Genomic DNA, 22889 nt, shown 5'->3' with positions numbered 1-22889 from the left:
ATTTTGGAATAATGAAACATTTTATCAAACGCCTACACATTGAATTTTCGTTCCAGGAACCTTAACCATCGCCCCTCGCTATACGAATATGTTTGGCGGAGAGAGGAAGGTTCTGTCTGGACCCTGTATACAGCCTGGCGAGGTCCTGCTGGTCACGGCCACCCTGGGAGACACCACTGTAGATTGTACTATAGCCTCCAGGTACAGTGTCACTTGTATGACGCCGACATTTTACGTCACAGGTGACGTCGACGTCACGCTGAACGTGACGACGTCAGAGCAGAATTGTGAGTCCTGTAGTCACAATGCTTTATACTACGGGAGAATTACAATTGGTAAATATTTACATCTTTTGTCTTCTTGAGCTTTGCAACGTGTGATTGCGTATGTATTAGTGTATGCATAGTCTACTTAGCATATACCAACCATGGCGACCGTAGTTACTAGCTGTAATCGATCCGCAACCAAAACGAGGATGTAAATATAAAAAATGATATTCAATTTAACTGCGTTTACGACATATTACCACAAACACTCCGTCTCTGTATGAGACAGTTGAAGGACGTGCCAGATTTATAGACGGAGGAAAGCCTGAATACCCAGATACAAATCACAGACTGGCGGTTAGTAGCTGCTTACTGTCCCACATTGGATTCGGAGTGATTGTGATAATATGTCTTACAAGGTAAACAAACCAAATTCGAATGTAAGTGATGAATATTGATCGAGTGAGTTGAAAAGGGAAATCAAAATCCCTTTGATTATGTTTCAAAGTAAATAGTGTGATTTTAAAAGTTTCGACAAATACAGATCAAAGCACAAACGCATATTTTTTTCAGAGAAAAATAATTTAAATTTTTGGAGATCTGGCTTGATGAGTATATTTGATTAAAAATATACCCTTTAAAATGTTTGAGCACGATATATGATAAACAATGTACATAACTATAATATGATCTATATAATTGATATAATATGATATTTTGAACACGATATATACTATATGTAGATATTGCATAATCTCTATAATTTATATGATATAATATAATGTACTTTGAACACGATATATAATATACAATGTATATAAAAATAACATAATCTCTATAATTCATATAATATATTATGATGTACTTTGAACACGATATATAATATACAATGTATATAAAAATAACATAATCTCTATAATTTATATAATATATTATTATTTTTCTGGATTTTTTGTCACTTCTCATTGGTCAAAAACACGCCACGTGCTCACCGATAAAAAACTATATTGCACGATTTTTCCGGAAGTAGTTTATAGAAAAAGTATATTGCACGGTTATTTTTAGATAACGTTATCATCTACGTTACCAAAACGCTTCGTGTTCCTGGCGCTTTGAAACAAACGCTTTGATGACCTGAGTTTGAAGCGTAACCACAAAATGTGACAGACGACGTTGATTGTTACGGTTTCTATCAAAGATGATAATGACTTCCAGCTGATGACTACAGTTTAAACTTTCAAATTTTCAACATAAACACGGTAGGAGAGTAGGAAATAATCGAGTAACATTCATTAAGCATCTGGAGCCATTGAATAGTGAATACGTTTGATATTTATTTGAAAATTTCCACCTAGACTAGTAACAACATTAGGCCGAATTAAGCTAATCGTACAGTATGTATACGATTTTTATTTTACGAAATGGAGTACTAAGCATAATAGAATGTATGTTCATGTCAATCTGAATCTTTTAATATATGTTTGGCGTCGAAGTGGATTGTTTCAACGGAGAACAAACTACACATTTAATTGACTGTGTCCGACATGGAACTGCAGGTATAATCGACTACATGTACATGTATGTAATTGACAAGAACGCATGTACCGGGTGCATGTAATAAAAGCGTGAAGTGCATCAATTGATACTGTTTTCGTATGTTGTTCTTAAATTAAACATGTTACAAAATCATAAGATTGTAACTGTCATAGCAAAGCAGAATTTACAATGCGATGCTTATTTAGATTTGCACTCATTTCAAAATGTAAAAAAAAAAATCCAGAAAAATAATAAAATAAATATAGCATTTTGATTTCGGTCAATACATGGTTATATCGACCACAGAAAAAATATCGACCTCGGACTACGTCCTCGGTCAATATTTTTTCTTTGGTCGATATAACCATGTATCGACCTCATCAAAATGCTATATTTGTATATTAAGATGAACTTTGAACACGATATATAATATACAATGTATATAAAAATAACATAATCTCTATAATTTATATAAAATGATATATAATATGTATGTATCAAAGAGAACAATACTTCCTAATAGATTCCTTCTGAATGATACAGTGAATCCTCTAGACACCAAGCCTATCCTCCAGCCAGCGAACCCATCTAAGTGGATACGAGGCGAAGTAGTCACACTGAAGTGGCAGACCGAGGAGATTCCATTTGTTGTTGAGGGATCGACTTTGGAGATACACGTTGTCAAGGTAACAACAGACAAACAAAAGTCGTTGTAAGTTGATTTGTTTAGTTGTGTGGGAAGGCGGTTTGCCCAGTATATTAGTCTTAGTGTTACGGTGTAACAATGGTACTTTTAAATCCAAATTGAGAATAAAATATTTCAGAATCATGTAAGGTTTAGATTGAATTATATTGTTCTGTAGAGTTTTTCCTCTACTGTTTTTATGCCTTTTTGATATCAGCAATAGAGTTATGCAATTCATATATCAAAATGCATTATAATATTTTAATATTTTACTTATAATAATTAAATTTATAGCAAAAAAAACCAACCTGTATTGTCTGAAATACTGTCCGTACTCGTCCTTAACAGCTGCATCTGCATTTAGAAAGTGTTATGTTAATATGTAATATTTTTATATTATCACCACAATACCACGTTTTCATCTTACGAAATAGCATTGTTGATAGAATCACTAACTTACCTTCATTCTGAAGTCATTATCATTGTGACGTCATAAATACCGCGGCAATGGAAGAGGTGACTATTGAAATGACTGTTCCGTCCTTGACGGAGCAAACTATTTAAAAACTAATAATTATTATGTTTAAATAAAATTAACAGTTGCTAATTATTCGAGGATAAATGCCAATTGGAAAACGATATATTCTATGCTTTAAAAATTTCTATTTTCCATAATTGCCAACCGAAAAATGGTTAAATGAATTATGACATATGCGAAGAACAGCAGCATTTATGTGTGACTGTTTTGTTTCAGTCCAACTCTGACCACTTGCCTCGGATACATTACCATTCAACAGTGGTGCAGTTCATTGACACTCTCCAGACAGAGGTCTCGTTTAACCTGGAGACTGACGATGACGTCATCGTTCTTAGCTTGGTAGAGGCTGCAAATGATACTGATCAGTGAGTTATGGCAATATGGAGGATGCACTCGAACATATCTATACGAAATTTTAGGCATGCATATAATTAAAGGTTCTTTTCTCATTTATTAAAAAAAACTTTTTATTTATCTGGAAAACAATAAATTATCACGCTGGAGACCAAAGTCGAGTTAATTATACAGGCCGTAGTTGCTATCTTTTCAGAATGAAAATGACACTACGTCGAATTAGACTGGGAACTGACAAGGGCCGTTTTTGACTAGTTTTTACGTACCTTCTATAATCGATGGTAAATGTTTACTGTGGATATTAATTTCCTCATCAGGAATCAGACACAGAGAGTATGGTCGGACGCCATTGTAGTGGTACCCAGAGACGAAACAGAATCTAAAATGTCCTGTCGCCGATGGAAGGCAGAAGATGACATGCTGCCATTTTTGTCCGAAATACAGGTCCAGGTTTGTCCATGTCGTTTTGACCAAGCCAACATCGACGTCATCCGATTCCACCCCGACTCTTTGTGCCAGCCACAGGAGAGTTCTACACGACCGGATATCAACTGTCTGTACCATCCACGGGCTAGACAGTGCTTCAGACTCAACACACCAGGGTAGGGATGAACACCGTTTCATGGAGACAGTGGACGGTTATAAGAAACCATTGTTGTCTACCGTAATTCCCCACATTTTATCAGTGGGCTAGATTTAACAAGCGACATGAACAAACGATTGACTCACTTTAAAAAAATAAACGCTGTAAGATATTTTCCTTTACAGTAAACAACTGGTGAATTACTAGTGTACCCTAGCTATTCTTTTAATAACGTATTAAATATGAGACGATACCATTGTATTTGAAACCTGTTTTCAAGAACAAAGTATAAACAATTGGTATTTATTAATGATATGGCCTTAAATACACATACTCATAGATATCTAACTGTAATATCAATATATTGTTAATATCATGGATAGTATTAGTTCATATTGAGATATTGCTTGTAAATATTGAGTGACATTTTCTTAAATCTATTTTATCATCTCATTAGAACAATAGTAACAGGGCGACTGTGTTGCTATGACAACAAGGGAAACCTCATGGATATACTGACGTCATCCGGTGGTGGATACCTACAGCGCTTTCACTACTTTGGGGATGGTGAAGGAGCAGTTCCGTATTTGTCCAATGTTGTTTTTGATACGGCCCCCTACTACCATTGCTGTGTTTATCCCCAGCTTACACGGTCAGACATACCAAGCGAATGTTTCGAGTTTTATTTACGACGAGAGCCAGGGAACTGCAATGAATTTGTTCCAAATACTCCTGGTAAGTTTTTGTGATTAATGGCTAGCTATTCTATTATAATTTCTCACTGTAATAGATACTAGACAAAAAAGAATACAATTAGCAGAAGGTAGATGATACAAAATGATTAATCTTAAAAATAGTATTTTGTTTTGGTGGACATTCTAATGTTCTTGCTGTTGTTTATAAATGAGACCAAAGAACCATGCTGTCGCCCATTAGTGTATTCATAGGAAGCCGCGATACATGCCCGGATGTAACATATAATAGTTATATCTAAGGATCCGGTGCCGGGCTATCCGGATACTGACATTAAAGACATCAACACCATTTTGTTCATTGATAATATGTTCGTATTATTGTTTTTCAGCACAAAATGTTGGTGATCCGCATTTTGTTACCCCGGATGGCCTGTTCTACACATTTAATGGAGTTGGTGAATTTGTTCTGTTTAGAACAAAATCTAAAAATTTTGTGACTCAAGTCAGAATGCAACCATTTGCGAGCAATGGTAATAACACTTTTATGTAAAACAATGAATTGTTTAGTTGCAGGTATTGCATATTACAGTATCTATGTTAACAATGGAGGCCATCGGAGACTGTAGGATACATACATTACAATTCAATGATAATATGTTTGTTATTTCTGAATATATGTCAATGATTATATTTTGTTCGAAACGTAAATTGTTGTCTTATAATTTTACTTTCTAATTAACAAATTAAAATAAGACCATGGTCAGCCATAGAGTATACGAAAAATTCATCAAGCGATGTACATGTATATTTAACAGCGTGAAAGAATAATTTGTAGGCATGAACAAATCACTGAGAGTTAGATTTAATGGGGATTTTAACCTTGTTAAAATCATGTGTATTTTTGTATATAGAGTGTACAGTTATAATGTTTCATACTAAAGTGTCATGCTGTTTTTGTTCTGTCGTCAGTAATATCACATTTTACCTCAGGTAACCAAGGAAGTGTCATAACCTCGTTCGTCGTCAAGGCAGTCAACCTATCGGATACCGTGGAGATCAGACTCAACTCCATCCGGGGATTTGACATTCTAATAAACAGAGTCGTACAGGATATTACAGGTGTCACCTTCCTCCGATATAAAGGTATGATATTGTAACGTAAAATAATGGTTTATATAAATTTTTGAATTAAGACACTTTATATAAATGCCAGATAATCTCAGTTTAAGGATTTTCTAACTACGATGATGACTTTCTAATTAAAGGTGTGACTATTTACACTTTCCTCCTACGTTGATGACTTTCTAATTAAAGGTTTGACTATTATTTATACTTTCTAACTAAATTGGTGACTTTCTAATTAAAGGTGTGACTATTGTTTACACTTTCTTACTACGATGATGACTTTCTAATGAAAGGTGTGACTATTGTTTATACTTTCTAACTACATTGGTGACTTTCTAATTAAAGGTGTGACTATTATTCATACTTTCTAACTACATTGATGACTTTCTAATTAAAGGTGTAACTATTATTCATACTTTCTTACTACATTGATGACTTTATAATTAAAGGTGTGACTATTATTCATACTTTCTAACTACATTGGTGACTTTCTAATTAAAGGTGTGACTATTATTCATACTTTCTAACTACATTGATGACTTTCTAATGAAAGTTGTGACTGTTATTTACACTTTCTTACTACGTTAGTGACTTTCTAATTAAAGGTGTGACTATAATTTACACTTTCTTACTACATTGGTGACTTTCTAATTAAAGGTGTGACTATAATTTATACTTTCTAACTACATTGGTGACTTTCTAATTAAAGTTGTGATTGTTATTTATACTTTCTTACTACATTGATGACTTTCTAATTAAAGGTGTGACTATTATTCATACTTTCTAACTACATTGATGACTTTCTAATTAAAGGTGTGACTATTATTCATACTTTCTAACTACATTGATGACTTTCTAATTAAAGGTGTGACTATTATTCATACTTTCTAACTACATTGATGACTTTCTAATTAAAGGTGTGACTATTATTCATACTTTCTAACTACATTGGTGACTTTCTAATTAAAGGTGTGACTATTATTCATACTTTCTAACTACATTGATGACTTTCTAATTAAAGGTGTGACTATTATTCATACTTTCTAACTACATTGGTGACTTTCTAATTAAAGGTGTGACTATTATTCATACTTTCTTACTACATTGGTGACTTTCTAATTAAAGGTGTGACTATTATTCATACTTTCTAACTACATTGGTGACTTTCTAATTAAAGGTGTGACTATTATTCATACTTTCTAACTACATTGGTGACTTTCTAATTAAAGGTGTGACTATTATTCATACTTTCTTACTACATTGATGACTTTCTAATTAAAGGTGTGACTATTATTCATACTTTCTTACTTCATTGGTGACTTTCTAATTAAAGGTGTGACTATAATTTATACTTTCTAACTAAATTGGTGACTTTCTAATGAAAGTTGTGACTGTTATTTACACTTTCTTACTACATTGGTGACTTTCTAATTAAAGGTGTGACTATAATTTATACTTTCTAACTACATTGGTGACTTTCTAATTAAAGTTGTGATTGTTATTTATACTTTCTTACTACATTGATGACTTTCTAATTAAAGGTGTGACTATTATTCATACTTTCTAACTACATTGGTGACTTTCTAATTAAAGGTGTGACTATTATTCATACTTTCTTACTACATTGGTGACTTTCTAATTAAAGGTTTGACTATTATTCATACTTTCTAACTACATTGATGACTTTCTAATTAAAGGTGTGACTATAATTTACACTTTCTTACTACATTGATGACTTTCTAATTAAAGGTGTGACTATTATTCATACTTTCTAACTACATTGATGACTTTCTAATGAAAGGTGTGACTATTATTCATACTTTCTAACTACATTGGTGACTTTCTAATTAAAGGTGTGACTATTATTCATACTTTCTTACTTCATTGGTGACTTTCTAATTAAAGGTGTGACTATTATTCATACTTTCTTACTACATTGATGACTTTCTAATTAAAGGTGTGACTATTATTCATACTTTCTTACTACATTGGTGACTTTCTAATTAAAGGTGTGACTATAATTTACACTTTCTTACTACATTGGTGACTTTCTAATGAAAGGTGTGACTATTATTCATACTTTCTTACTACATTGATGACTTTCTAATTAAAGGTGTGACTATTATTCATACTTTCTAACTACATTGGTGACTTTCTAATTAAAGGTGTGACTATTATTCATACTTTCTAACTACATTGGTGACTTTCTAATTAAAGGTGTGACTATTATTCATACTTTCTAACTACATTGATGACTTTCTAATTAAAGGTGTGACTATTATTCATACTTTCTAACTACATTGGTGACTTTCTAATTAAAGGTGTGACTATTATTCATACTTTCTAACTACATTGATGACTTTCTAATTAAAGGTGTGACTATTATTCATACTTTCTAACTACATTGATGACTTTCTAATTAAAGGTGTGACTATTATTCATACTTTCTTACTACATTGATGACTTTCTAATTAAAGGTGTGACTATTATTCATACTTTCTAACTACATTGGTGACTTTCTAATTAAAGGTGTGACTATTATTCATACTTTCTAACTACATTGGTGACTTTCTAATTAAAGGTGTGACTATTATTCATACTTTCTAACTACATTGATGACTTTCTAATGAAAGGTGTGACTATTATTCATACTTTCTAACTACATTGATGACTTTCTAATTAAAGGTGTGACTATTATTCATACTTTCTAACTACATTGATGACTTTCTAATGAAAGGTGTGACTATTATTCATACTTTCTAACTACATTGATGACTTTCTAATTAAAGGTGTGACTATTATTCATACTTTCTAACTACATTGGTGACTTTCTAATTAAAGGTGTGACTATTATTCATACTTTCTAACTACATTGATGACTTTCTAATGAAAGGTGTGACTATTATTCATACTTTCTTACTTCATTGGTGACTTTCTAATTAAAGGTGTGACTATAATTTATACTTTCTAACTACATTGGTGACTTTCTAATGAAAGGTGTGACTATTATTCATACTTTCTAACTACATTGGTGACTTTCTAATTAAAGGTGTGACTATTATTCATACTTTCCTCCTACGTTGATGACTTTCTAATGAAAGGTGTGACTATTATTCATACTTTCTAACTACATTGGTGACTTTCTAATTAAAGGTGTGACTATTATTCATACTTTCTAACTACATTTGTGACTTTCTAATGAAAGGTGTGACTATTATTCATACTTTCTAACTACATTGGTGACTTTCTAATTAAGGGTGTGACTATTATTCATACTTTCCTCCTACGTTGATGACTTTCTAATGAAAGGTGTGACTATTATTCATACTTTCTAACTACATTGGTGACTTTCTAATTAAAGGTGTGACTATTATTCATACTTTCTAACTACATTTGTGACTTTCTAATGAAAGGTGTGACTATTATTCATACTTTCTAACTACATTGGTGACTTTCTAATTAAGGGTGTGACTATTATTCATACTTTCTTACTACATTGGTGACTTTCTAATTAAAGGTGTGACTATTATTCATACTTTCTAACTACGTTGATGACTTTCTAATGAAAGGTGTGACTATTATTCATACTTTCTAACTACATTGGTGACTTTCTAATTAAAGGTGTGACTGTTATTTACACTTTCTTACTACATTGGTGACTTTCTAATTAAAGGTGTGACTATTATTCATACTTTCTAACTAAATTGGTGACTTTCTAATTAAAGGTGTGGCTATTGTTTACACTTTCTTACTACGATGATGACTTTCTAATGAAAGGTGTTACTATTATTCATACTTTCTAACTACATTGGTGACTTTCTAATTAAAGGTGTGACTATTATTCATACTTTCTAACTACATTGATGACTTTCTAATTAAAGGTGTGACTATTATTCATACTTTCTTACTACATTGGTGACTTTCTAATTAAAGGTGTGACTATTATTCATACTTTCTAACTACATTGATGACTTTCTAATGAAAGGTGTGACTATTGTTTACACTTTCTTACTACGATGATGACTCTCTAATTAAAGTTGTGACTGTTATTTACACTTTCTTACTACATTGGTGACTTTCTAAATAAAGGTGTGACTATTATTCATACTTTCTAACTACATTGGTGACTTTCTAATTAAAGGTGTGACTATAATTTATACTTTCTTACTACATTGATGACTTTCTAATTAAAGGTGTGACTGTTATTTACACTTTCTTACTACATTGGTGACTTTCTAATTAAAGTTGTGACTGTTATTTACACTTTCTAACTACATTGATGACTTTCTTATTAAAGGTGTGACTGTTATTTACACTTTCTAACTACATTGATGACTTTCTAATTAAAGGTGTGACTATTATTCATACTTTCTAACTACATTGATGACTTTCTAATTAAGGGTGTGACTATTATTCATACTTTCTTACTACATTGGTGACTTTCTAATTAAAGGTGTGACTATTATTCATACTTTCTAACTACATTGATGACTTTCTAATTAAAGGTGTGACTATTATTCATACTTTCTTACTACATTGGTGACTTTCTAATTAAAGGTGTGACTATTATTCATACTTTCTAACTACATTGGTGACTTTCTAATTAAAGGTGTGACTATTATTCATACTTTCTAACTACATTGGTGACTTTCTAATTAAAGGTGTGACTATTATTCATACTTTCTAACTAAATTGGCGACTTTCTAATTAAAGTTGTGACTATTATTCATACTTTCTAACTACATTGATGACTTTCTAATGAAAGGTGTGACTATTATTCATACTTTCTAACTACATTGATGACTTTCTAATTAAAGGTGTGACTATTATTCATACTTTCTTACTACATTGGCGACTTTCTAATTAAAGGTGTGACTATTATTCATACTTTCTTACTACATTGATGACTTTCTAATTAAAGGTGTGACTATTATTCATACTTTCTAACTACATTGGTGACTTTCTAATTAAAGGTGTGGCTATTATCCATACTTTCTAACTACATTGGTGACTTTCTAATTAAAGGTGTGACTATTATTTACACTTTCTTACTACATTGATGACTTTCTAATTAAAGGTGTGACTATTATTCATACTTTCTAACTACATTGATGACTTTCTAATTAAAGGTGTGACTATTATTTATACTTTCTAACTACGTTAGTGACTTTCTAATTAAAGGTGTGACTGTTTCTGTGCATGACGCTAACGCAACAACGGATGGACACAAGAAAGAGGTTAACCTTGCCTTTTCTGGACAGGATATTGGGTTCCAGACTCTGGTGTTTGATTCCCTCCTGAACTATGTCGTCAGCTTCGGTCCGACTGTACAAAGGGGTAAGTATTATGTTTGATTTTTTTCTGAACTATATCGTCAGCTTTGGTCAATCTGTAAAACGCGGCTAGTCTGGTGTTTGGTTCCTTCCTAAACTATGTCGTCAGCTTTGGTCCGAATGTACAACGGGGTAAGTCTTGTGTTTGATTCCCTCCTGAACTATTTCGTCAGCTTTGGTCCGACTGTACAAATGGGTAAGTATTGTGTTTGATTTGCTTCTGAACTATATCATCAGCTTTGGTCAATCTGTAAAACGCGGCTAGTCTGGTGTTTGGTTCCTTCCTAAACTATGTCGTCAGCTTTGGTCTGAATGTACAACGGAGTAAGTCTTGTGTTTGATTCCCTCCTGAACTATTTCGTCAGCTTTTGTCCGACTGTACAACGGGGTACATTACATGTTCTCCCGTACCTGACTGGGATATTCCTACTTTGCTAGTTTATTGCTATTATGCACTATTTAAATATGGCTGTAACATTCTTTGTTTTTAAAAAAAAAAGATTATTTTCGTCAGGTATACATGTATGTACATTTTTATTTGTTGTTTTTCAGGCAGTATCGAGGGACTGTTAGGGAATCTCAACAATGATCCTAATGACGATCTTGTTTCGAGGGCTGGCGACGTTTTACCGTCAGACTCTTCCACCGAACACATACACAACAACATGGGTATAACATGTAAGTATACAGAAAGTCATTGTAGTGAGTTGTATTGTCATCTCGGCGATTTAATTTCAAAATGTTAAAGGGACATGACCCTAAATAAACCATGTAAATTTGATTAAAATGCATATTTAAGACGTGTCAGATACCTTACTAAGTAATATATATCAGTTATTGTGCAAATGTGTCAAATAAAATAATTATAATGGAAATTCCATCTTTCTGTATTTTGAACCGGCCCGGTCGAATTTTGTAACGATAGTATAGTAAGTGTTGAACTTTAGTGACCTCCCACAATGCACTGCATATGTAAACAAAATGGTGGGTCAAAAACGTGGGTGAAGCGAACACAAACGAATTCCGATAGAAAACAGTGTACGTCAAGAGTCAGTAACGTGCGCGATTGGGAAAGTAGGTAAATATAAATGGATCCCTGAAATGCAAGAGACGGGAGCAACTCCCCACTTTGTACTTGCGTGATGTACATATGTGCAATAAGTCAGGAACCTCCCTTCGCGGTGCCCTGTCGAATGAAAAGTCTCGTTTGACTTTTGACATATCATTCTTACGCTAAATACAAATTGTTTTATTACAAATATGGCTAAAACTTCATATGTCAACCATCGTAAATTAGAAAATAATCTTAAAATGGGAAAACTAATATTTCTTGTCATGTCCGCAAGTTTGTTGTTTATTATAACCTCGCATTTGGCCAGCTTTCGTTTTGTATACCAAAATAGAATATGTCTATTTTCATCATTTTTGAGGTAGGTATTCCCCACGTTTTCCTGTCGTTTTAGATAACCAATCATTGTAATAAAATATTCAATAAACATCTGAAAACCATATCTGAGCATGCAGAACAAATTATTTAAGGTTCATGTCCCTTTAAATAAACAACAAGTAAAGGTCCTATATATAAATCCCTCTAGTTACAAATATGTATACCTGGAAATTCTCGTTTCAAGCACGATTGATTTATTTACCTTCACAGGGCGAGTTACAGAGGAGGAGTCCCTGTTTACATATGCAGTAGGAACATCCTACTCGTCTATACAGAATACTATATACGTACCATTATTTGATGTCCCAGAGACGGCTATTACCGACACCACCCGGGCCATCTGCGGAAACGACACATTCTGTTACTATGACTACTACGTTACCCAGGACGAGGCGGTAGCTAAGTCGACCCAAGTAGCAGGGGAAACACTGATTAGGATGCAGAAGATATCCCGCCCTGGTTAGTAAATAAAAAGGAGATCTTAACAACTTGAACAGAGGAAATCTCTGAAATCAATATGCAGATATGCATTGTTACATTGTAGCGGTTACCACTGGTTCTTCATTCCTAACCTAATTATCTAACATGCTTAGCCCTTGATCGTGTAACGGTTACCACTGGATTTTTTTCATTCATGACTTAATATTATTTTAAATATTTCTTCACTTCTTTTTCCGACTGACATTGTAATGTTGGCCAATGGGTCTTTATCATTACCATTTTATATTACCCTACCATTCATTTTACCTGCTGTAGTAGTGGCCAGTGGGTTATTTCATTTATAACCTGTCCTAATATCATTTTATATTACTCTACCCTTCATTTTACCTCCTATAGTGGTAAGCTGTGGGTTATTTCATTTATGACTTAATATCATTTTATATTACCTTATCCTTCATTTTTCCCCTGTAGTAGTGGCAGTGGGTTATTTCATTTATGACCTTATATCATTTTATATTATCCTACCCTTAATTTTATCTCCTGTAGTGGTGAGCTGTGGATTCCCGCCACTAGTAGAGTTCGGACAGTGGAACTATAGTGGAATGGAGGTCGGAGACACGGCCACACTTCGGTGTAACTCTGACAGAGCAGTCCATGGCGGATCGGAATATATAACATGTAACTCGGATGGCCGATGGTCAGAGAGCCAGACCACGTGTATACTTGGAGGTAGGTGGATATATAATGTCGTACATTGTATTGTATATTTTGTTTTACAAGCAAGAATAACAGAAATGAGAAACCAGCAGCTAAATTCAAAACACAATTTAATTATATATACAATATTATTCAGAGATGGTTTACAATATCTAAAGTAATTGGTGGCGGTACACGACTAATGCAATCATTTAAAATGTTACTTATCTGTATGTGAATGTCCTGGTATAATCCTTAATCCTTCCAGATTCATAATTAACAATGTTCACAACTCCACGAGGAAAATGAATGTCCACAGATAATTTGTAATATTCCAGGCAATATGAATAAATCCACACAATGCGTTGTAACACTCCACAGATAAAGTCACAATAGCTCTCTCAATAGAATCTTATATGGCGCTGTACAATTCTTGATATGTCTAATTACAGGTCTCATTACAGTTCTGATTAGCCTGGGACAGCTGGAATACATAAAGCTAAACCCTATTTCAAGAATATTGGAGAACCTTCTACTTCTAGAAATATCTAACTAAAAACAGTAAACAAATAAACATAGAACTTTCTGGAAATAGATCATTCTAGATCTCTACTTATAATCAACATTTTTACAAACATATTTGTTTATACATGATAATATTCTAGAACGTTCTATAACCTAACTTAATGATATGACCTCGGGAGTATTGATAATAGAGCTATAAGAGTTATCTCCCTTATCCAATAACTACATGTATTTAGTGTCATACATAACAGTTGTTCAACGGACATGAACCTAAATAAACCATGTAAATTTGAGTAGAATACATATTTATGACGTACCAGATACCTTACTTAATAAAATACATCAGTTATTGTGCAAATATGTCAAATGGAATAATCATTATGGAAAGTCCATCTTTCTTTATTTTGAACTGGCCCGGTCGAGATATACTGACTGAGTGCGATAAAAATAGTAGCATTGAACGTAAGTGACCTTCTATAATGCACTGCACAAATTAAAAGATTGTAAACAAAACGGTGGGTCGAAAACGTGGGTAAAACGAACACAAACAAATACCGATATAAAACGGAGTAGAACAAGAGTCAGTAACGTGCACGATTGGGAAAGGAGGTAAATGTAAATGGATCGCTGCGGTGCCTTGTTGAATGAAAACTCTCGTTTGACGCTAAACAAAAATCGATTTATAACGAATATTAACAAATATGACTTATACTCCATATGTTAACGATCGTAAATTAGAAAAGCTTCTAATAATGTGGGAAACGAATGTTCCCTGAAGCGTCAGCAAATTTGTAGTTAATTATAACCTCCCTTTCAACCAGCTTTCGTTTTGTGTTCCAAAAGTACAATATGACAGTCTGTTTTTAGCATCATTGCAGTGGCGTAGGAAGATGAAACGTCATGGGGGTGGGGGCAAAGGTCCTCAATATTTTGTAAACCCAACCCCCGCCACACCTACAGGAGGAGATTAATTCAACCCCCAACAATATAATACATGCTTAATGTACATTTTTGATATATCACTAAATTTAATCCTTGTACACATTTATAGACAGAGGGGTCGGTAAAAGGAAATTAACGAATACGCAAATTGGCTAAATTAGCGTGTGAGCGTCGAAGGCGCGAGATTTTGGTGTTTTATAAGGGTCTGAGGGTGACCTCCGGGATGAGTTTTATGTATTTTGATGATTTTGCGATCGCCCGAAAGCGCGAGATTTTGGTGTTAGTGGGGTCCGGGGAAAAAAATACGATTTAGAATGGCTGAGATGAGTTTTACGATAAAGTTTAATGAATATAAAGCGTTCTTAACATGGTAATTTTTCGATTTAAAGCTACCTGCATTTAGAAATGATAATTGTGTCGTCATAACATTATGCAACCCTACTCGATCTGAATATACCGGCTTCACACCATCGGCACATTGTTGTAAAACATAAAAAAAGAATTAATTGTCTCGCTAAGACATAAAGAAATTGATCTTTTAAGAGACTTTTTTTTTAAATAGTACATTGAATCCCTTGATGGACATTTTTAATCTAGTTTGTGTGTATTGAATTTTTACTATTTAAGGTTTTACATTATGTGCTTGAACGTTTTAGGAAATGCGCCGCGCAGCGAAAAATTTTCTAGAATGAAGTACGAAAAATGTGCAGGAGGACCATTTTTTCTTTCAAATAAGCATTTTTAGAAAATTTCAGTCGGCGAAAATGGGGGGGGGGGGCAAAAAGACATGTTTGCCCTCCCCGTCCTGGGGAACGGGGGCAGGAACTGCCCCCCCTGCCCCCCCTGCCCCCCCCCCCCCCCCCCCGCTTCCTACGCCCCTGCATTGGGTTTGGTATTCCCCACATTTTCCTAATGTTTTAGATAACCAATCATTGTAATAAAATCTTCAATAAACATCTGAAAATCATATCTAGGCATACAGAACAGTTGCAGTTGAATTTTGGTTCATCTACAAGCTACAAAATAAATGACTAATCAACATTAACACCATGACCTCTTTTTTATCCAATAATAATTAATTTTCTCTTTGACTTTCTTATTGGCCTATTCATTTTTTTCATTCCACGATGAAAACAAAAATCGAGAATGGCGCGGAATCCCGACGTTATCGTGACGTCACAATAGAAACATTGGCGTTGCGTAATAATTTGGAAAAAATAATCCATTGGAAAAAATCAATGGAATCGTAAGTGGAAACGTATTTCATTTTATAAAGTAGATCGGAAAATTAATTATAAGCATTGAAGTCACTATTTTTTGATTTCATCGGGGTATGAAAATAGTGACTTCAATGCTTAATTATCTTAATTTTCGTCTAAATTTATTTATATATGACACATTATACATATTACAAATTGACGAATCGTTAGCTGTCAATCAAATTGCATTTGACAATGCATTTTGTATTGTGTATGCTACAATGTTTGCTACTCTAACATTGAATGGGGACATGTGCGTGTGCGAGCAGGAGGCGTGTCTATATACTGTCTAACGATCGCTTAATAACTTAGAATAGTGTCATTTACTGTAAAGGCTTTGTTTCCATCTATTATAACTAAGACGATTAAGCTAATATATAAATATTAATATTTCTCCTTTTTAGATCTTGCGACGACAACGACGCCGCCTCCGACGACAGTTCATCCCGATTCTGACGACAATGATTCAGGTTAGTAACGTATCATTCTAACTCAATCCTACATACTATGGAATCTTTAGTTTGTTAAAATCATCAAACGTTACGTTTAGAATATAATTCTGCTATTTGATGTAGAAACTGAATATGTAGTTAGTAGTACGTTCTGTATATTGATCAATCTATCATGTCTTTGATATTTTCATTTCAATTCATGTAGGTTTATCTAAGATAGAGTTAACTCTCCTTATTAATATCTGTATTGCATTCATATGGATAATTCTAAATCAGTAATAAAAGCGCCCTTATAGTTAAGGAATGCCCGTGGAACTGAGCCCAAACATTAAACATTTAAACATTAAATACTGCGATAAAGCGCCAGCCACGACAGTAATTTAACATTCGTTCTTCTAACCAGTAAAAAGAGCATGAAAACAATTATCATTATATGGCGTGATTTGCGTTTCAGAAGCCTCCTCTTTGACCACAGTGATTGTTGCAGTTACATTGGCACTAGTCCTCGTCATCATAATCATCGTCACCATCGTTCTCGTCAGATGTGTGTGGTGGAAAGAAGGCAGGATGAAATTCTTAGAGGGCAGGAACTTCCCAACATTGACCAAAGAGTTTGAAAATCCTGAATTCGGGTCACCAGAATGAGGAATGACCAATGAATACGACAATGGATCACGTTGTTTAATTAACAATGCTGCATACGGGTCAACATAATGAGGAAATATCATTCATTCTGGTGTTGGCATGAGACGCGTCGGATGGCATTATTGGGGTTATTATCGCAATAACGATCCCGAGTTTGGTTATGAATTGAACACAATGAAACAATCGCTCATTACTGTGGTAAATTCTGTATCTTTATAATGTAAAGTTTAAAGGTAATCGCAGACAAAATAGTAACAGTATATTAGCCCACTGTTAAGGTATTCAGCAGATGTTAGGGTATTCAGTAGATGTTAGGGTATTTAGTAGATGTTAGGGTATTTAGCAGATGTTAGGGTATTTAGTAGATGTTAGGGTATTTAGCAGATGTTAGGGTATTTAGTAGATGTTAGGGTATTTAGTAGATGTTAGGGTATTTAGTAGATGTTAGGGTATTCAGCAGATGTAAGTGTATTCGCCAGATGTTAGGGTATTCAGCAGATGTTAGGGTATTCCGCAGCTGTTAGGTTATTCAACAGATGTTAGGTTATTCAGCAGATGTAAGAGTATTCAGCAGATGTTAGGGTATTCAGCAGATGTTAGGGTATTCAGCAGATGTTAGAGTATTTAGCAGATGTAAGAGTATTCAGCAGATGTTAGGGTATTCGCCAGATGTTAGGGTTTTCAGCAGATGTTAGGGTATTCCGCAGCTGTTAGGTTATTCAACAGATGTTAGGTTATTCAGCAGATGTAAGAGTATTCAGCAGATGTTAGGGTATTCAGCAGATGTTAGGGTATTCAGCAGATGTAAGAGTATTCTCCAGATGTTAGGGTATTCACCGGATGTTAGGGTATTAACCATACGTTCACCAGATGTAGGGTATTCGCCAATACTAGGGTATTCACAAGATGTAAGGGCATTCACCAGATGTTAGGGTATTCATCGGATGTTGGGGTATTCACCGGATGTTGGGGTATTCACCAAATGTTTGGGTATTCAACAATGTTAGACTATTCCCCAGATGTAAGGGTATTCAGCAGATGTTAGGGTGTTTAGAAGATGTTAAGTTATTCACCAATGTTAGGGTCCACCAGATATTAGGGAATTCTCCTGATGTTAGGGTATTAACCAGATGTTAGGGTATTCACTAGATGTTATAGTATACAGCAGATGTAAGGGTATTCAGTAGATGTTAGGGTATTCAGCAGATGTTAGGGTATTCATCGGATGTTAGGGTACTCACCATATGTTAGGGTACTCACCAGATGTTAGGGTATTCAACAATGTTAGGGTATTCGTCAGATGTCCACCAGATATAAAAGTATTCGCCAGATGTTACACTATTCGCCAGATGTTAGAGTATTCGCCAGATGTTAGGGTATTCACTAGATGTTAAGTTATTCAGCAGATGTTAGGGTATTCACCAGATGTAAGGGTATTCATCAGATGTAAGGGTATTCACCAGATGTTAGGGTATTCAGCAGATATAAAGGTATTCACCCTCTGTTAGGATATTCACCAGATGTTTGGATATTAAGCAGATGTAAGGGTATTTACCAGATGTTTGGGTATTCACAAGATGTAAGGGTATTCACCAGAGGTAGGATATTCACCAGATGTTAAGGTATTCACCAGATGTAAGGGTATTCACCAGATGTTAGGGTATTCACCAGATGTTAGGGTATTCAGTAGATATTAGGGTATTCACCAGATGTTAGGGTATTCACCAGATGTTAGGGTATTCACCAGATGTAAGGGTATTCACCAGATGTTAGGGTATTCACCAGATGTTCACCAGATGTTAGGGTATTCACCAAATGTTAGGGTATTCACCAGATGTTCACCAGATGTTAGGGTATTTATCAGATTTTAGGGTATTCATCAGATGTTAGGGTATTCACCAGATGTTCACCAGGGCCCAGTTGTTCGGAACGTGATTAGGCTAATCATAGTATAACGACAAGTTTCAAATACAGATAAAAGAATTCTCAGGTGAAACGAATTTTAAAAACTTTTATAAGAATCTTAATATCTTAATTCTTTACTTACTGGCTGAGTTTAGTGAAGATATAATTACATTTTTACTAATCATGTGATTAAGCATATCATGCATTGGACAACCGGGCTCAGATGTTAGAGTATTCGGCAGATGTTAGGGTTTTCACCAGATGTAAGGGTATTCAGCAGATGTAAGGGTATTCACCGGATGTTAGGGTATTCACCAGATGTTAGGGTATTCTCAAGATGTTAGGGTATCCAATAGATGTAAGGGTATTCACCAGATGCAGGGTATCCGCCACCCTGATGTTAGGGTATTCGCCAGATGTAGAGGTACAAAGGTCCTTGTCGAGTCGATAGTGACATCATCATTTGGAAACAGCGTGACGATAAGTTCTAGTTGCGATTGTAACAACATGTTTAGATATCAATCATACTATATTGACTCATTTCATAATGTTAACTTTGCATGATCAAACATATTTACGAAAGCATAAATGCATTTCGCTAGACATTTTTAGATCATCTGACCATAGAGGTCATGGTGACCTATTGCGATAGTCTTTTGTCCGTCGTCGCGCGTCGTGCGTCATGCGACATTTCCTTGTGAACGCAATAACTTAAGTAAATATGAACCGAGCTTAATGGAACTTTGTGTGTAGACTAACATTGGAACGATCTCGAGCGAGTTTTAAAATCAGCATAATTCAACAGTAATTTACACGACAACTTGAGTAGATATGCACCGGGCTTAATGAAACTATGTATGTAAACTACCATTGGATATTTCTTGGACAAATTCGAAAATCGACCTGATTTGATTGTAACGGATTTAGTGCCCTTTGCAATAATATATATTATTAAACCTTGTGAACATGATAACTTGAGTAAATATGAACCAAGCTTAATGAAATTTTTATATGTATTCTAACATTAGAAATATCTCGGACGAGTTCGAAAATCAGCCTGATTTGACAATAATTGACAGAGTTATTGCCCTTTGCACTAATAAATGTTATTGGACCTTGTGAATACGATAACTTGAATATTTGCTCTCAGCTTCATGACACTTTGTATGAAGAATAAAATTAGACAGATCTCGGACAAGTTCTAAAATTGACCTCATTCGATCGTAACTTACGGAGTTATTGCCCTTTGCAATTATATTTAATTATTGAATCTTGTGAACATAAATTGAATAAATATGATCTGAGCTTAATGAAACTTTGCATATAGACTAACATTGAAAATAAATTGAGCTTGATTCGACACTTACTTATTTACGGAGTTATTGCCCTTTGGAATAAAGATTTTTTGAACCTTATGAACAAGGTAATGTGAGTAAATAGGCACCAAAATTAATGAAACTTTGTTTGTAAACCTTTTAGATTGATATTCATATTTCGTGAACAAAAGATATCAGTTGGCTAATGAATTACATAACTAATTTGTATCAAATATCAGGTGACCGCTAAGGGCCATGGGCCACTTGTCATATTCATATGTAAATATTTCTTAAATAGAATATACAATGCAATGTAAATACTACTATTTAATATCGTGCAAATAGAATAGTGCGTGGAAGCCATCATAACTAACTGGCATAATTTGTGCAAAATATTTTCAAATAAGATATGTTTAAACCAAACACCAAATTATTTGAGCGCATCCCAATAGTGCAAAATTTAGAACAACTTAGCAATTATGAATCATGCTAGGATAACCATCAGTACTACAACACACATTCTAACAGTCAATGATATAATAATAACACCTAATAAACGATGATAGATGTAAATCAAAAATTGAAGTATTCAAATCAATATAATGGAATCGATTAATTTAATGACAAATGAAAATAACATAATGGTAGAAGCAAATGACATATTGGTCAAATCAAATATTGATGAAATGATACCATATGCTAATAAGATCAAATCATATAATGATAAAATCATATTATATAATGAAAACACAAATTCATATAGTACATTTGAACCATACGGGACAGCTATGGCGTTCCATACATGTATGTTAATAATATCGCACAAGCTCCGATTACATACTAATATTTAAATAATGTGGAATTGATTTTCCTAAAACTGATTTCTGCATAATTTTCAAAGCGGCAACTTATCTTTACTGGATATTCTGATAATAACATGCATGACTGGGAACAGAAGACTCCTTCACATGTGGATATAAAGGATATGGATATTCTTCTCTCGGGATCATATGATGTTGTTAAACGCTAGGCAAGCCTCGCGGATATTACTAAATTATGTGATCCTTGGGCAGACTTTCTTTATCCTTCATGTCAACATATAGCGTTACTTTACTATTAATAAAATACAGTAATGAATACCCCCGTAAAATTTGCCAGATAGATAGATGTGTAATGACGGAATTATATCCGTCTAACATGGACTTTTATATGTACCATTTAACCGATGTCATTGTGATCCAAGTTCTGTGAGTTTTTATGAAATGAATTAGGTATCGGTTTCTAATAAGTGTTATCTTAATTATCAATTAAAATAAATCCTGAAACAAAATGACTGCTTGCTGATTTCTTTTTTTTTTTCAAATCAATTACCTTTTCATGAAGAAGTTACTATTGTTAAAATAATCCTGTGAAATATAAGAAATGTGTACATCCTCTTTCTACCACAATAGGCGGTGTCATTAAACTCAACATTTTTTTATACCACACGTCGTATAAATGCTTTTTTTACGCATTCTGATTGGCTAACATGGTGAACTTTGTCTGAACTACTTATTTCTCAGTGGCAACGTCATCAATAATAGAATGACATCATGCTATGTTGTGATTGCGGCTTGCATTGACGTCAAGAATGCTGTTGGAAAGCGTACAGAATGTGACGTCGTCGTTGTATCAAAAACGTTACGTGTTTATATGTGGTATGAAAATCGGTAACTGGTTTTGGGGGGGAAATATCTTACTGGTAAGCTTGGTAGATTAAACGATTCTGAAACGGACTTGAACTTGATTACAATGGCTTGGTGATTATTTGGCGGGAAGTAAACGGCACGATTCTGCCGTCCGCATGGTTTATAGTCCGGCAATGAGTGTTATAATGTTGTAACTTTGAAAATTGATTTAATAAAACGTCAAATGAAAAGTATTTAATCCTAAAGTTGTTTTCAAATAGATAAATTTTATATGAATGGATTCTTTATCTAAATAAGACTTTAGAATATTAATTAGTGCCTTCTTGCTGATGAAAATATCACTACATCTTATTTGTATATCTCGGTAAACACACGTTACCTTATCTTGGTCTGATTTGTATGTGCTAAAAGCGGATAAAATTGCGGTAGAAACAGGTCACACGACTCGTCGTTGTCAC

The 22889-nt window shown here is 34.0% G+C and overlaps 1 protein-coding gene across 1 annotated transcript in view; it reads left to right on the top strand.

The window, feature by feature from the left end:
* LOC138308490 (sushi domain-containing protein 2-like) overlaps window positions 1–22073 on the top strand; it is a 29029-nt gene extending 6956 nt beyond the window's left edge. Inside the window, exons 5-17 of the mRNA XM_069249493.1 lie at window positions 57–335; window positions 2346–2488; window positions 3242–3390; window positions 3697–3981; window positions 4420–4697; window positions 5047–5187; window positions 5648–5800; window positions 10964–11119; window positions 11668–11793; window positions 12773–13021; window positions 13550–13732; window positions 16830–16895; window positions 17332–22073. Of these exons, the coding sequence (XP_069105594.1) occupies window positions 57–335; window positions 2346–2488; window positions 3242–3390; window positions 3697–3981; window positions 4420–4697; window positions 5047–5187; window positions 5648–5800; window positions 10964–11119; window positions 11668–11793; window positions 12773–13021; window positions 13550–13732; window positions 16830–16895; window positions 17332–17522 (2399 nt within the window). The 3' untranslated portion in view covers window positions 17523–22073. The remainder of the gene's footprint in view (window positions 1–56; window positions 336–2345; window positions 2489–3241; window positions 3391–3696; window positions 3982–4419; window positions 4698–5046; window positions 5188–5647; window positions 5801–10963; window positions 11120–11667; window positions 11794–12772; window positions 13022–13549; window positions 13733–16829; window positions 16896–17331) is intronic.
* Window positions 22074–22889: the final 816 nt, after the last annotated feature.

This window comes from Argopecten irradians, chromosome 15 (assembly GCF_041381155.1).
Source record: "Argopecten irradians isolate NY chromosome 15, Ai_NY, whole genome shotgun sequence".
Lineage (NCBI taxonomy): Eukaryota > Metazoa > Mollusca > Bivalvia > Pectinida > Pectinidae > Argopecten > Argopecten irradians.
The sequence above is the reverse complement of the archived record's forward strand: the minus strand, read 5'-3'. Positions and strand labels throughout refer to the sequence as shown.